At 39.3% G+C, this 14,708-nt stretch overlaps 1 protein-coding gene across 1 annotated transcript in view; it reads right to left on the bottom strand.

The window, feature by feature from the left end:
* Window positions 1–14,708, bottom strand: part of LOC126106653 (centrosomal protein of 164 kDa) — a 675,221-nt gene that overhangs the window by 30,624 nt on the left and 629,889 nt on the right. The window contains exon 19 of the mRNA XM_049913016.1: window positions 2,610–2,999. Within this exon, the coding sequence (XP_049768973.1) occupies window positions 2,610–2,999 (390 nt within the window). The remainder of the gene's footprint in view (window positions 1–2,609; window positions 3,000–14,708) is intronic.

Below are 14,708 nucleotides of genomic sequence, written 5' to 3'. Positions count from 1 at the left end.
GCAGATACAGTACAATACACGAGAGCCATATGTTGAGCACTATGGTTTACCCTCTTGGCAGTGCCTCGTGGTCATCCAGAGTCCAATCTCATGTCCATCACTGTCCATCATGTATGGTGGCTACATTCATGCCAAGTCTTTCTGCAATATTGCAGAAGGAACATCCAGCTTCTTGTCGTCCTACGACATGACCTCTTTCAAAATCAATGGGGTGTTGACACTGGTGTCTTTGCCAACTTAAAGACAATCTTAACTAATATCAACTTGCCATGACAAATCCCACATGATCATGACCATTACAGCGTGCATTTAAAGCAAACCTGATTTGCATCCTCTTAGTGGCACTGCTATCAGCACTTATGCGACAGTGCAAAATTTGAATAAACATCATCTTTTAGATATAGGAACATGCCTACCAACTTTTGTTTATGTTGCATAATTCCTCCTTGGTGTTATGATTTTTTTCTGTCATTGTGGCTCATCACAGCTGCAAGATGCTTGAAGACAGGCACTGTGTATTGAGTGAAACCCTGCAAAGAAGTTCTGAGAATTGGAATTAAGTGGGAATCTAGAGCCATCTACATATCACTCTGGTAGGGACTGAGAAGATGAGATTAGACTAATTAGAGGCACACAAAGATATTCAAGCAGTCATTCCTCCTGCGCCCCATATGTCAGTGGAACTGACAGAAACTCCAGTACCATATCTGGCCAATTATAAGATGAGGCGTCTTCCCAAATAGATCATTTGAAAAATACAAGGCCACCAAACCCACATCTTCTCCTTGTTTCCCATGGAACAAGCCTACAGTGACAATGAGATGACACAAAAACTGGCAAGGGGGATAATACAGTGTAGATTTTTGCTTGCTTCTCTTGTGTTTTAGCTTGCAGGGGTAGACTTTAAGTCACAGACAGGCACAGCAAAAAGACTGTTATATCTTTTAACTTTCAGTCTGCATTTGTGATTTGTGCTTGTGTGTGTGTTTTCTACTTCAGAAGAAGGCCTTTTGGCCAAGAGCTAAGCTGTATAGCAGTCTTTGTTGTGCCTGTCTGCAACTGAATGTCGCCTATATTTGGTAAGGTAATATTACTGTTATTACATGCTGAACTTTCCATTGTTTAAATGTTGCCTACTTTTAGCCCACTATACTGGACAGTAATTTGTGCTGTAATACAGTATGTTTTACTTAAGGAGAAGCCATTCCAGTATCGGCAAGGTTCACAGCTGCAACATGATGGATGTCATTCTTCTGAGTTCTTAAAAGGTTGCGGACTTACAACGCTGATAAAACAACTGAAGTTTTGCATTGAGTTGGAGATGACTCATCGCACATTCATGAAGCTGGTAAAACAACTGAAGTTTTGCATTGGGGCAGAGATGAAAAACACACCAGCAAAATAATATTAACATATCAATGGATGCACTTATTTTGTAAATATAAATTTAATTCATGTTCTGGCAACTCCAGACTTACCGCTCCATTCCTTAAACTGATGACAAACTACATCCTCACTCACAGTTATCTCTTGACTGAGAGGAAGATACACAGAAAAAGATGTAATGGTCAGAGGTAATAGTGTGCCACCCTCACAGGTCATCTTGTTTATGCCCCCTTCACCATAGAAGAATCCTTCTTAGTCATCAAAGATCCTAAAAACCCTCACCTGGTTCAGGTTGATCAATGACACCAATACAATTTGGACCGCAAAGCCTGACACTGTTGTTGTTTCTTCACAGCTGGAACATCTTTTGTGCTACCTGTTTTGTCTTATCATTTTTAGCTTAATATGCCATTTTCTCAGACATCTATCCTCACCTCTCAATAGATCCAGACAAAACTCCATCCACATCTACTTTGATAACTGCCATACCTTAAAAAGAGTCCCCTGTACCATCCTGAATAATGCGTGTGAGATTTTGCAAGGTAAATAGATGAATCTCCCAGGCCATATCCTCATATATTTCCCAAATCACCTCAGACCTCAGATGGAAAGCTGAACCATTTCTTTTACATCGGCATCAGTTACCTTCCATCATGTGCTGGAAAGGAGACTACCCCCTTCTAATCCTTCCTGCTTCTCCCAAAGAGATACTTGCAACTCACCCAATATATAAAAAAAAAGCCTGATTTGTGTGCTGCTCCAGCTTCTATCTCCTTTACACTTTGGCGACATGAGGAATATCCAGGTGCATCAGCTTTGTTGTGCATCTGCCAAGAACATACTTTCCAGCCCTGTCTGCGGTATCAGAGGGGATTCAGTTGTGTCACGTACCAACTCCATTGTAATGTCTGAGCAGATTTTATTTGGAAATGACTACCTATTTGTCATTCACATGGACTAATGACTACCATTAAATGATGACCATTATTTGGTTGACCGCTCACTCGCAGGGTATTGAACACAACATGAATAACTTCAATGTCATGTGAATCACGCCACAGAAACACTAACTTCCTTTAAGCTTTATAGCTGGGAACTGTATATATATCTGTGTGTGTGTGTGTGTGTGTGTGTGTGTGTGTGTGTGTGTGTGTGTAGAGGGGTAGGGGAGGAGGAGGGGGATACAGAGGGGGAAGTATGTAACATGGAATCAAATATCATACCTGTGTCAGAGAAAGGGTAGCGCAGGTACGTGTCTGTGTGGCTAGCAGCTGGGAACTGGTCTTCGAGGTCTTCGAGGGTCCGCAGCTGGCGGCGCAAGTTTTCGACAGGCGAACAGCTTCTGCCACCATCACCATTGATCTCACCATCAATGTCGACGTCAATAGAGTGTGCTATATTGTTGTTGTTGTTGGCAGCATTATTGTTAGTTGTTCGCGCTGTCGGGGTGCTGTGGTGTCGACTGAACAGCTGTCGCCGCCGCCGAGTGCTGTTATTGTTGGTGTTGGAGTTGGTGTTGTTGCCAGCTGTATTGTTGATGTTGTTGTTGTTGCTGCTCCCATTGGTGCCTCCTTTATTGATGTCATTTATGTTGTGTGCATCTCTTGCCTCACCTGCAAACATAGAAGCAGTATGGAGAGATTAAACAATTTTATAATATATTTAAGCTCTATCAGTCACTCTGCAAAGTGGAACAAGTCATGCTATTTGTTTTTATATCAGTATTATAAAATAGCCCTCACATTCCACTGGGAAACAATGGTTTACAGAAGCTTGAAAGCATAAAATATGACAAGGATAATGTAACAAAGCAAAGCAAGCATGTATCTCATCCGCATATCATTTGTAATGTACTTCAGCCTGTATAAAAAGGCATAAAACTGTAATAATAATGTAACAAAACAGCCAAACTTTAACTAATATCTTAACAAAGATCTTTTGTCTATAAGTATATTTATTATCAACATAATAATGCCATTAATATGTAGCAATGCCACTGTTGTGAGTAGGAATTGGCAATGCAGGCTAACAAAGATCTCCTTCATATACTTAAGTCACTCTACAACAAAATTCAGAGACTGTACTTTGACCTACATACTATCTGCTTAATATTAGTTGTACAAGAATATGTAGTTTGTGACAAATGAAAATTTATTTTTATATAAAGATGGCTATCATACGCAGCAGGCAAAATTGTAGATGCCTGAGCCTTTCAAATAAAACATTATTGTTTGGAGTAGTCATTTTCTGTTATTGTTATGACTGTGTAACTTTAAGAATTTCATCTCCATCTGAGGAGTGATTGCTATATTTATACTTGTGAAACTATATGGATACTATTTTGCATCAAATTGAACAAACAGTATTCATTGCTTTCATATTCAACACTTATTCTCCAGAAATGGAGAATGACTGTACGAATATGCTTGGTAGTATGTGAGCTCCAAAAGTTTCTAGAGTAGGGCAAGAAAGTCTGTGCCAAGTCTGTGGAGACAATAAATTGATGATCTAAGATAGTTGTAAACAGGGCAGTAGAATAGAGGTTTTTATTAAATGAAGGGCCAAGTGAAGTGAAGCAGGAATTGGCACACTGGACCAAAATTTTGAGGAAGAGAGATTCAAATAAAAATACAGCTATCAGGTTTCATGTTTTTTACCATTTCCCTAAAGTACTTCAAGTGAATGCTTCCTTCACAAAGATGCACCAAGTTGATTGATTGATAGTGTATCAGCCTCAGATGACACTTTCTGTACATGGCCATCCAGATTGCTGTCTCCCTTAGTGTGTACATTCTTGAGGCGTGAGTTTTTCAAGAGCAAATGTTACAGCTTCCAATTTCCACCAGTCTCACCAGAATTGGGGAACAGAATTCCACAGTCATCCAAAATACCTCACCAGACCTACCTACTGCAGTTGTCAGAGGAAGAGTCTACTATGTGGATATCCAGCATGTGACAATGGAGAATGGCTTTGAGGATGGTGCGAAAACTTGAACTTCCCTCTTTGATGCGATGTATGTATGCTAAAGAAAATAACGCTTATTTAAATCATTCACTACTTTGTAATTACTTCCTGCCGCTGTAATTTCTTTACCGTCTGACTTCACTACACAAAGGTGTACATTATTATAGTATTAAAATCTTAAATTCATTGACAAATAACATCAAAGGTCTATGCAATAACAGTGCATTATTTAAAAATAAAATAAAAAAAATGTATTTCCTTGATAATTTTTGTATTCCTTATATGATTTTGTAACAGAGATGTGTAGACGCTTCTTTCTTTCTTTTTACCTACGCCTACACACACACACACACACACACACACACACACACACACACACACACATATATATATTTCTACAGCTAAATTGTGTCAGCTGATACACAGTGCTCCATTGCTCTAGTTTGAAAAAAGATTTGTCCAAAAGCTAGCAAGCTTTCAGTCTTGTTTATGTGCCTGTTGACAACTCAATGCCTCCACAATTCCATGAACTGTTACCTTTGCTTCTAAATTATTTCCATTCTGCCATAACTTCCCAGTACTGTATTTTGATTATTTATTTGCCATTCATTGTTGTACAACACTTGATAATCCTTGTACTATATGTTTTCTGATGTATTTTCTTTTCATTATGCTTCTGATTTCATTCTTGTTATTTTAGTTAGTTATTTTGTCTGCATCTGTTTTTTTGGAAATTGGCTGTACTTTCCCTGACAGCCCTTGTTACATTTCCTGTATTATTTATTTTTATACATTTCTTTTTGAGTCATAGATCTTAATATCTAACACAATATAAAAGGTATGATGGAATATGTGCATAAAAAATAAATAAATGAAAACAGAAAGAGAGAGAACTGTAATGATGTATGTTGTGGGTTGGCAGGAGAGTCAACACCGGTATGAGAGGAAGCCGAAAGGCACGCGTTTTAGCTCTCGCAGGCTGGCGTGAGGTCTGGAACAGGACAAGGAAATTAGACTGTAGAAAAAACTGACGTAGCTGGTGGAATACTTAACTTTAATCCATAAATGGTGAACATCGCTCTTGACGGTACATGTTTTACAGCATCAATAGTAACTGGTAATGGCGCCTTGCTAGGTCGTAACAAATGACGTAGCTGAAGGCTATGCTAACTATTGTCTCGGCAAATGAGAGCGTATGTTGTCAGTGAACCATCGCTAGCAAAGTCGGTTGTCCCACTGGGGTGAGTGCTAGGAAGTGTCTCTAGACCTGCCGTGTGGCGGCGCTCGATCTGCAATCACTGATAGTGGCGACACACGGGTCCGACGTATACTAACGGACCGCAGCCGATTTAAAGGCTACCACCTAGCAAGTGTGGTGTCTGGCGGTGACACCACAATGTACTTAAAAAATTAATTTTATTCAAATGAAGGAAATAGTGGTTCATACAGTTGTGGAAATATTGTGCAGGGACTACTTTTGAACAAAACTGCAATTGGAAGCATGGGCATTCAAAGCACTGTTTAGCCATCCATATTTATGTTTTCCATGGTCTCCCTTATCTGCCTAAGGCAGACACCACAGTAATTGTCTCGAAAGAAACATAGCCAGGTTCCTTGTGCAATCTGATCTTGTGCTCAATCTCTAATGACTTTTTATCAGTGGGATGCTAAAACTTGATTTTCCTTCCTTCAATAATTATGTAATTATTTGTCATGCATACCACTACATGCTACATGTTTCTGTATGCATTTCAGAATGATGATTTTTTTGCATTGCTTAAGGAAATTATTTTGTGCAAATATCACACTCTCAAGGATATTTCACATTATAATGGAGTAAAAGCTTCTATATGCTCATGTCTTTGAAACTGGTGGATCCTCAATGGCATAGACAACCCCAGTCCGGAACTCATGATTGAAATTACATTCCTGAGTGTGTGGTATGGCCCACTTTCTGAGTGCAAAGACGTGAATGAACAGCATTCCTACCTTACAGCATTCTACATCTACATGCACACCCATACTCTGCAAACCACTGTGAAGTGTGTGACAGAGATACTTCCAATTTAACCAGTCATTAAGGTTTCATCTCATTGCATTCAAATCAGGAGCACAGGAAAATTGACTGTTTAAATGGCTCTGTGAGTGCTGCAATTACTCTAATTTTGTCATAATGGGAAATGTAGGGGGCTGTAGTACATTCCTAAATTCCTCACTTAAACCTGGTTTTTGAAATTTTGTATGTAAGTTTTGAGTATCTGCCAGTTCAGTTTCTTCATCATCTTAGAAACACACTCCCATGGATCAAACAAACCTGTGACCATTTGTGCTGCCCTTTTCTGCATACACTGAATGTCTGATGTTAATCCTATTTGGTACGGGTCTGACATACCTGAGAAATACTGTAGGATGGGTCACACAAGTGTTTTGTAAGTAATGTCCTTTATAGACTGACTGTATTTTTCTAGTATCCCACCAGTGAACTGAAGTCTTTCATCATTCCACTTCATATCCCTACAAATTGTTACACTCAGGTATTTGTATGGGTTGAGCATTTCCAACTGTTACTTGTTGATATTGTAATCATAGGACTCAACATTTTTCTTCATTTTGTGAAGAGCACAGTTTTCCAAACATTTCAACGAAGTTGCCAATCTTTGCACTAATTTGAAATCATATCAAAATCTGACTGAATATCTGCACAGCATTTTTCAGATAGTACTTCATTATAGATAAATGCATTACAAGTGGGAAGTCTGAGATTACCATTAATATTGTTTGCCAGGTCATTGATGGGGGGGGGTGGGGGGGGGGGTGCGTTCAGCCATTATGAGTCCAGTTGAGAAGCTACTTGACTGAGAAGTAGTCAAGAAGTAGTGGCTCTGGTCATGAAAACTGACAATGGCTGGGAGAGCGGTGTGCTGCCCACATGCCCTCCATATCGCATCCAGTGGCACCTATTGGCTGAGGATGACACAGGAGTCGATCAATACTGGTGGACATTTTGAGGCCCATTTGGATGAAGTTCAATTTTAGGTGATTAATGTACAACATGAACAGAATGTGTCCCAATGCAATTCACTTGGGCACACCAAATATTCATTCTACATCTGTCAATGAATTCCCATCTGAGATTACATGCCGCTTGCTTTCTGTCAAGAAATCCTCAATCCACTCACAAAGTTTATTAGGTAACCCATACAATTGTACTTTCAATAATAAGCATAGTTGTGGCACTGAGTCAAATGCTTTTTGGAAGTCAAGAAATATTGCATCTACCGACTGCCTCAGTGCATGCTTTCAGGACGTCACATAAAAAAAAGTGTAAGTCGGGTTTCACATGACTTATATTTTTGGAATCCTTGTTTGTTGGCAAACAAGGAGGTCATTCTGTTTAAGATACCTCACTTCATTTGAGCTCATAATTTGTTCTAAATCCTACAACACTGGGAGGCATTTGTCCACTGGGTACTCTATTCACAAGAAATGAGACACTAAAAATAGTAGATGAGTTTTGATCTTTGGGCAGCAAAATAATTTACAGTTGCTGAAGTAGAGGATATAAAATGCAGACTAGCTATAGCACCAAAAGCATTTCTGAAAAAGGAGGGATCTGTTAACATCTAATATAAATTTAAGTGTTAGGAAGACCTTTCTGAATATATTTGTCTGTAGTGTAGTCTTGTATGGATATGAAATGTGGATGATAAGCAGTTCACAGAAGAAGAGAACAGAAGCTTTTGAAATATGATTCTACAGAAGATTCTGAAGATTAGAGCAAATAAGCAATGAAAAGGCACTGAGTCGAACTACAAAAAAAGAAATTTATGATGCAACTTGACAAAAGAAGGGATCAGTTGGCAGGACACATCAAAACGCATTGAGTATCAACAGTTTGATATTGGAGGGAAGTGTAGGGGGCAAAAATCATATAGGGAGACCAAGGCTTGTATACAATAACGACATGTGGGTCGCAGGAGCTATGCAGAGGTGAAGAGCCTTGCACAGAATAGATTAGCTTGGAGAGCTGCATCAAACCAGACTTCACACTGAAGGCCATATGAAGAAAAACAACAACAATGAAATGGAAAAGTATCAATAATGAGTTACATTTTAATTAATGTTTTCTTGGAGCATACATTTCATTACTACTAACCATCTTGCAAATGCAGGATTTGCATTTTTCTGACACTGGTATTGTTCCTCATCCTGTGTTCTCATCATTGCACTCCTAGGCCCAGAACAGTATAGACTATCCTTTCCCTACCTCAGCACTGATTACAGACAGGATTGTGTGTATAATAATCACCTGTGCAGAGAGCTCCAGGTCACTGCTGTTGGGCTGGCTGGTATCCCAGAATTTCACAATTTCCAATGGAAAGGATTTTGAACAGCAAAATATGGGCAGCCACATCTCATTGAAAACACTGTTTCATTCATTGTCATCCTCATAAACACAGTGTAAAGCTTGTCAAAATGGGAGGTACTTCACCCACTCTGTCATCATGTGTAAGCACACTCCCCTCTCTTCATCTTTCCTATCGCCAATTCTTCATTGGTGACCTGCCATTCATGCTGATAGGCATAATACCAGAGATACAGGAAGACATACTGTGATTCCAGAATAAATGTTTCAAGCTGCAGCAGAGTGTGTGCTGTTTTGAGACTTCCTGGCAGATTAAAAGTGTGTATTGGTCTGGAATTTGAACCAGAAATCTTCTACTCATGGGCAAATGCTCTGTCTCAGAGATGCAGCCACAATTCACAGCTTTACGACTGCCATTGCATCTGTCCTGCTTTCCAAACTTTGCATAATCTCTTCTGCTTATCATGTTGGACTAGCACTGATGAAATGATAGCTAAGTTGGTAACAGGATTCTCCGCAAAAAGCAAGATACTAGGTTTGAGTCCCAGTCTGGCACACAGTTTTAATCATTTATAAAGTTTTGAAACAGTGCACACTCTGCTGAAGAGTCAAAATTTGTTTTGCAAATAATCCCCCAGGCTGACTAAACCATGTCTCCACAATATCCTTTCTTCCACAAGTGCTAGTGCTGCAAGATAGACAGTTTGTGTACCTTGCTAAGATTGGAAGGTGCAAGATGAGGTACTGGCATTAGATGGTGAGTCACAGTTGGTAGCTCAGTGATAGAGCATTTGATCCAAAAGTCCAGGTTCTGGGTTCAAGCCACTGTCTGGCACACAGTTGATGATATCAGTATTTTTTCCTCCCCTTGTTTCCTTTAATATTCTGTAACTGTAGCTTATATCTATATCTATATCCATGGGGAAATTTTGGAAAACAAATTAAAGTTCTGGTAGCAGAAACAAAACCCGTAAGGTCTGCCAACAACATTGTATTTCTGTCAGAAATGGAAAAGGACTTGTAAGATCAGTTACAGTGTTTATTATTTAAGTAACAAACAAGCCAAAAAATGCTTTAACATAGTTTATTTAATTCAAAGCATAATGGGGTTTGGATTTATTACAAATCCATCTTCTGATGGTTCTTAAATCTTTCCTTGCTATACTTCCGGGCCCATGTTTTGTACTCAGTACTGGTTTTGTGCAGTGTTGTATACTTCTATGTGATGAACTTTTTCTATGTTTGTATTTTACATTTTAAAATTAAAATTAACTCATCACAACACAAATATAGGATGAATTCATCACACCGAAAATATACAGCACTGCACCAAATCAGTAATGAGTACAAAATGAGCCCCCAGGAGGAAAGCAAGGAAAAATGCGAGAACCGTCTGAAGATGAGCTGAAATCATTGTGAAACTGGTAATTGTTTGAGTTTAATAAACTGGTTGCTGTTACGTTATAGCCTTATAATTATATTACAGTCATGGTTCTCAACATGCCAACTTTTGATAAGACAGCTTGTAAGATCAGCTGAATGGAATGGACAGTATTTTGAAAAGAGGTTGTAAAATATTGTTAATGAAGTACAGTCAAGTTAAATCAGGTAATGCTGAGGGAACTAAAAGTCATATACGAGTTTTGCTATTTGGGCAAAAAGCAACTTACAATGACTGAAGTAGAGAGGATATAAAATTCAGTCTGGCAGTAGGAAGAAAAGATTTTCTGAACAAGGATTTGTTCACATCAAATACAAATTTCAGTATTTTCTGAATGTCTCTGTCCTTATAATGAAATGAATCATGGGTGATAAGCAGTACAAGCAAATAAGAGAGTAGAAGATTTCTAAATTAGGCTGTAGAAAGGTGAAGATTAGATGAGTAGGTAAGATAACCGATGAAGAGGTACTGTATCTTGTCAGGGTGGAAAGAGCTTTTGCACAGCTTGAATAAGAGGTAGGGCAGATTGGTAGGATACATCCTGAGGCAACAAGGAATAGTGAATTTATAATGGATGAAAGTATGGGCAGTAAAAATTACAGAGGGAGAGCAAGGCCTGAATGGTGTAATCACATTCAGATGGATGTAGGATGCAATGACTATGGAGAGATGAAGAGACTTGCACACAAATGATAGTGTGGAGAGATGCATTAAACTGGCTTTTGGAATGAAGACTACAAGAAGACAACAGATTCAGGTGAGATCTTGCACTCTTTTCCTTCTTATACATCTCTATATTGCTTTTGTAGCTGTATTTTGTTCTCCTAAGCTACAGATCACCTCAGGACTTGTTTTTGAATTTCTAGCTATCGGGTGGGTCATATCCGATTTGATTCTGAAGTCAGTGCCTCGAACAGAAAAGCAATTGCCAGAATGGTGCTTTAAGTTTAAGGATTTACTTTGGTGATCAACACAAATAGGACTATGCCAGGCAATGCTGCAGTCTTGAACACAGACTATCACCACGAGGTGCAGATCTGAAGGAGAGGGGGAGGGGGGGGGGGTGCGGACACTTCTCTTGGGGGCTCACGGCTCAAGTCACCACTTCCCCCCAAAACACACTGCAGTAGAAGTATGTACACTTTTACACACGAGTTGTGTGAGAAAACTAATGGGACTCACAACACTGTGAGCAATCTGGGCGTGCTGTGTTGTTCTATCTGTGTAGACCTGTGTTCACCCCTTCCAGATGCTCAGTTCGAGTTTCAGTTCCCTACAGTCATGATGTGATTTTTGAGAGTATCATCAGTGAAGTTGTATTTTTGATGTGGGTTACAAAAATGGAACAGCAGAATTTAGAGTAACTTTATGCCATCAGTTTTTTGTTAAACTCACAGAATCCATGAGTGTGACATTTCAGTAGTTGAAATGGGCCTATGGGGAACATGTCTTATTGAGACAGCAAGTTTCTCTCTGGCACAAATCATTTTTGGAAGGCTGAGAATACATTGAAGATGAACCTCATTCAGGTAAACCTTCAGCTTCAAAGACTGACTAAAATGTAAAATTTGCACATGCTCTTATGAGGTCAGACTGACCTTTAACAATAAGATGATGAGTGATCTGTTAAACTTAAATACTTTCCTCATATATCAAATTTTGGCCACATTTTTGCACCTGCAAAAGATTTGTACCAAAATGGTGCCAAAAAACCTCACAACAGAGCAGAAAGACAATTGAAAGAATGTGTGCATTGATTTTCTTGAGAGGACTGACAATGACCACAAATGGTTCAGTCGTGTGATCACAGGTGATGAATTGTGGATTTTTTACTACGATCCTGTGGCAAACTAGAAAGCATGGAGGCACACTGAGATATCTCCTTGAATGTAAAAAGCTTGAATGAGCAAATCAAAGATCAAAACAATTCTGATTTGCTTTTTCGACAGTAGTGGTATCGTGAATAAAGAATTTGTTCCTTGGGGACAAAATGTCAACCAAATGTTTTACTAATATGTACTCAAAAGGCTCAGAAAAAGGGTGGATCGGGTGAGACTGGACACTGCAGAAAGGGATTCTGCAACAGGACAACACCCCACGTCACATAACCACTTCAATCACAGAATTTTTTACCTCAAAAAGCATTCCAGTTGTTCAACAGCCCCCCTGTTCACCTGCTCTGCATCCTTGTGACATTTTTCTTTTTCTGCAGTTGAAAAATGTGTTAAAAGGACATCAGTTTGGGACTCTGGAGAACATTCAAAAGAATGACTTGGAAGAGCAGTTGAACAGAATGGACAGTATCTTAAAAGGAGGATATAAGATGAACATCAACAAAAGCAAAATAAGGATAATGGAATATAGTCGAATTAGATTAGGAAATGAGACACTTAAAGTAGTAAAGGAGTTTTGCTATTTGGGGAGCAAAATAACTGATGATGGTCGAAGAAGAGAGGATATACAATGTAGACTGGCAATGACAAGGAAAGCGTTTCTGAAGAAGAGAAATTTGTTAACACCGAGTATACATTTAAGTGTCAGGAAGTCGTTTCTGAAAGTATTTGTATGGAGTGTAGCCATGTATGGAAGCAAAACATGGACAATAAATAGTTTGGACAAGAAGAGAATAGAAGCTTTTGAAATGTGGTGCTACAGAAGAATGCTGAAGATTAGATGGGTAGATCACTTCACTAATGAGGAGGTATTGAGTAGAACTGGGGAGAAGAGGAGTTTGTGGCACAACTTGACAAGAAGAAGGGACCGGTTGGTAGGACATGTTCTGAGGCATCAAGGGATCACAAATTTAGCATTGGAGGGCAGTGTGGAGGGTAAAAATCATAGAGGGAGACCAAGAGGTGAATACACTAAACAGATTCAGAAGGATGTAGGTTGCAGTAGGTACTGGGAGATGAAGAAGCTTGCACAGGATAGAGTAGCATGGAGAGCTGCATCAAACCAGTCTCAGGACTGAAGACAACAACAACAACAACAACAACAACATGAAATAAACCTGATGACTTTCTTAGGGCAGTCAACTGAGTAATTAAATGTCAATGTAAAAGTGATAATTTTTTGAGATGACGTAGGATATTCATCTACTATACCTCAATCATCGACTGATGAGTGGTGTCATTTCCTTATTTTTGTTTGTTGCTTCCATTCTTAAATCTTCATTATAGGGAATAAACAAATAAATAAGGAATAAATGTGTTCATAAACGTTAAATCAGTAAGTGGCTCGAAATAGCATATCCAGTCACTCTGGGATGATGAAGGCATTGAAACAGAGGATGACACGCGTAAAGCTGAAATACTAAACACCTTTTTCCAAAGCTGTTTCACAGAGGAAGACCGCACTGCAGTTCCTTGTCTAAATCCTCGCACAAACAAAAAAATAGCTGACATCGAAATAAGTGTCCAAGGAATAGAAAAGCAACTGGAATCACTCAACAGAGGAAAGTCCACTGGACCTGATGGGATACCAATTCGATTCTACACAGAGTACCCGAAAGAACTTGCCCCCCTTCTAACAGCTGTGTACCACAAGTCTCTAGAGGAACGGAAGGTTCCAAATGATTGGAAAAGAGCACAGGTAGTCCCAGTCTTCAAGAAGGGTCGTCGAGCAGATGCGCAAAACTATAGACCTATATCTCTGACGTCGATCTGTTGTAGAGTTTTAGAACATGTTTTTTGCTCAAGTATCATGTTGTTTTTGGAAACCCAGAATCTACTATGTAGGAATCAACATGGATTCCGGAAACAGCGATTGTGTGAGACCCAACTTGCTTTATTTGTTCATGAGACCCAGAAAATATTAGATACAGGCTCCCAGGTAGATGCTATTTTTCTTGACTTCCGGAAGGCGTTCGATACAGTTCCACACTGTCGCCTGATAAACAAAGTAAGAGCCTACGGAATATCAGACCAGCTGTGTGGCTGGATTGAAGAGCTTTTAACAAACAGAACACAGCATGTTGTTATCAATGGAGAGACGTCTACAGACGTTAAAGTAAACTCTGGCGTGCCACAGGGGAGTGTTATGGGACCATTGCTTTTCACAATATATATAAATGACCTAGTAGATAGTGTCAGAAGTTCCATGCAGCTTTTCGTGGATGATACTGTAGTATACAGAGAAGTTGCAGCATTAGAAAATTGCAGCGAAATGCAGGAAGATCTGCAGCGGATAGGCACTTGGTGCAGGGAGTGGCAACTGACCCTTAACATAGACAAATGTAATGCATTGCAAATACATAGAAAGAAGGATCCTTTATTGTACGAGTATATGATAGTGGAACAAACACTGGTAGCAGTTACTTCTGTAAAATATCTGGGAGTATGCGTGCGGAACGATTTGAAGTGGAATGATCATATAAAATTAATTGTTGGTAAGGCGGGTACCAGGTTGAGATTCATTGGGAGAGTCCTTAGAAAATGTAATCCATCAACAAAGGAGGTGGCTTACAAAACACTCGTTCGACCTATACTTGAGTATTGCTCATCAGTGTGGGATCCGTACCAGATCGGGTTGACGGAGGAGATAGAGAAGAT

The sequence above is a fragment of the Schistocerca cancellata genome, chromosome 10 (genome assembly GCF_023864275.1).
Source record: "Schistocerca cancellata isolate TAMUIC-IGC-003103 chromosome 10, iqSchCanc2.1, whole genome shotgun sequence".
In the NCBI taxonomy this organism is placed as follows: Eukaryota; Metazoa; Arthropoda; class Insecta; order Orthoptera; family Acrididae; genus Schistocerca; species Schistocerca cancellata.
Note: the sequence above shows the minus strand (reverse complement) of the source record. Positions and strands in the feature narration are given on the sequence as shown.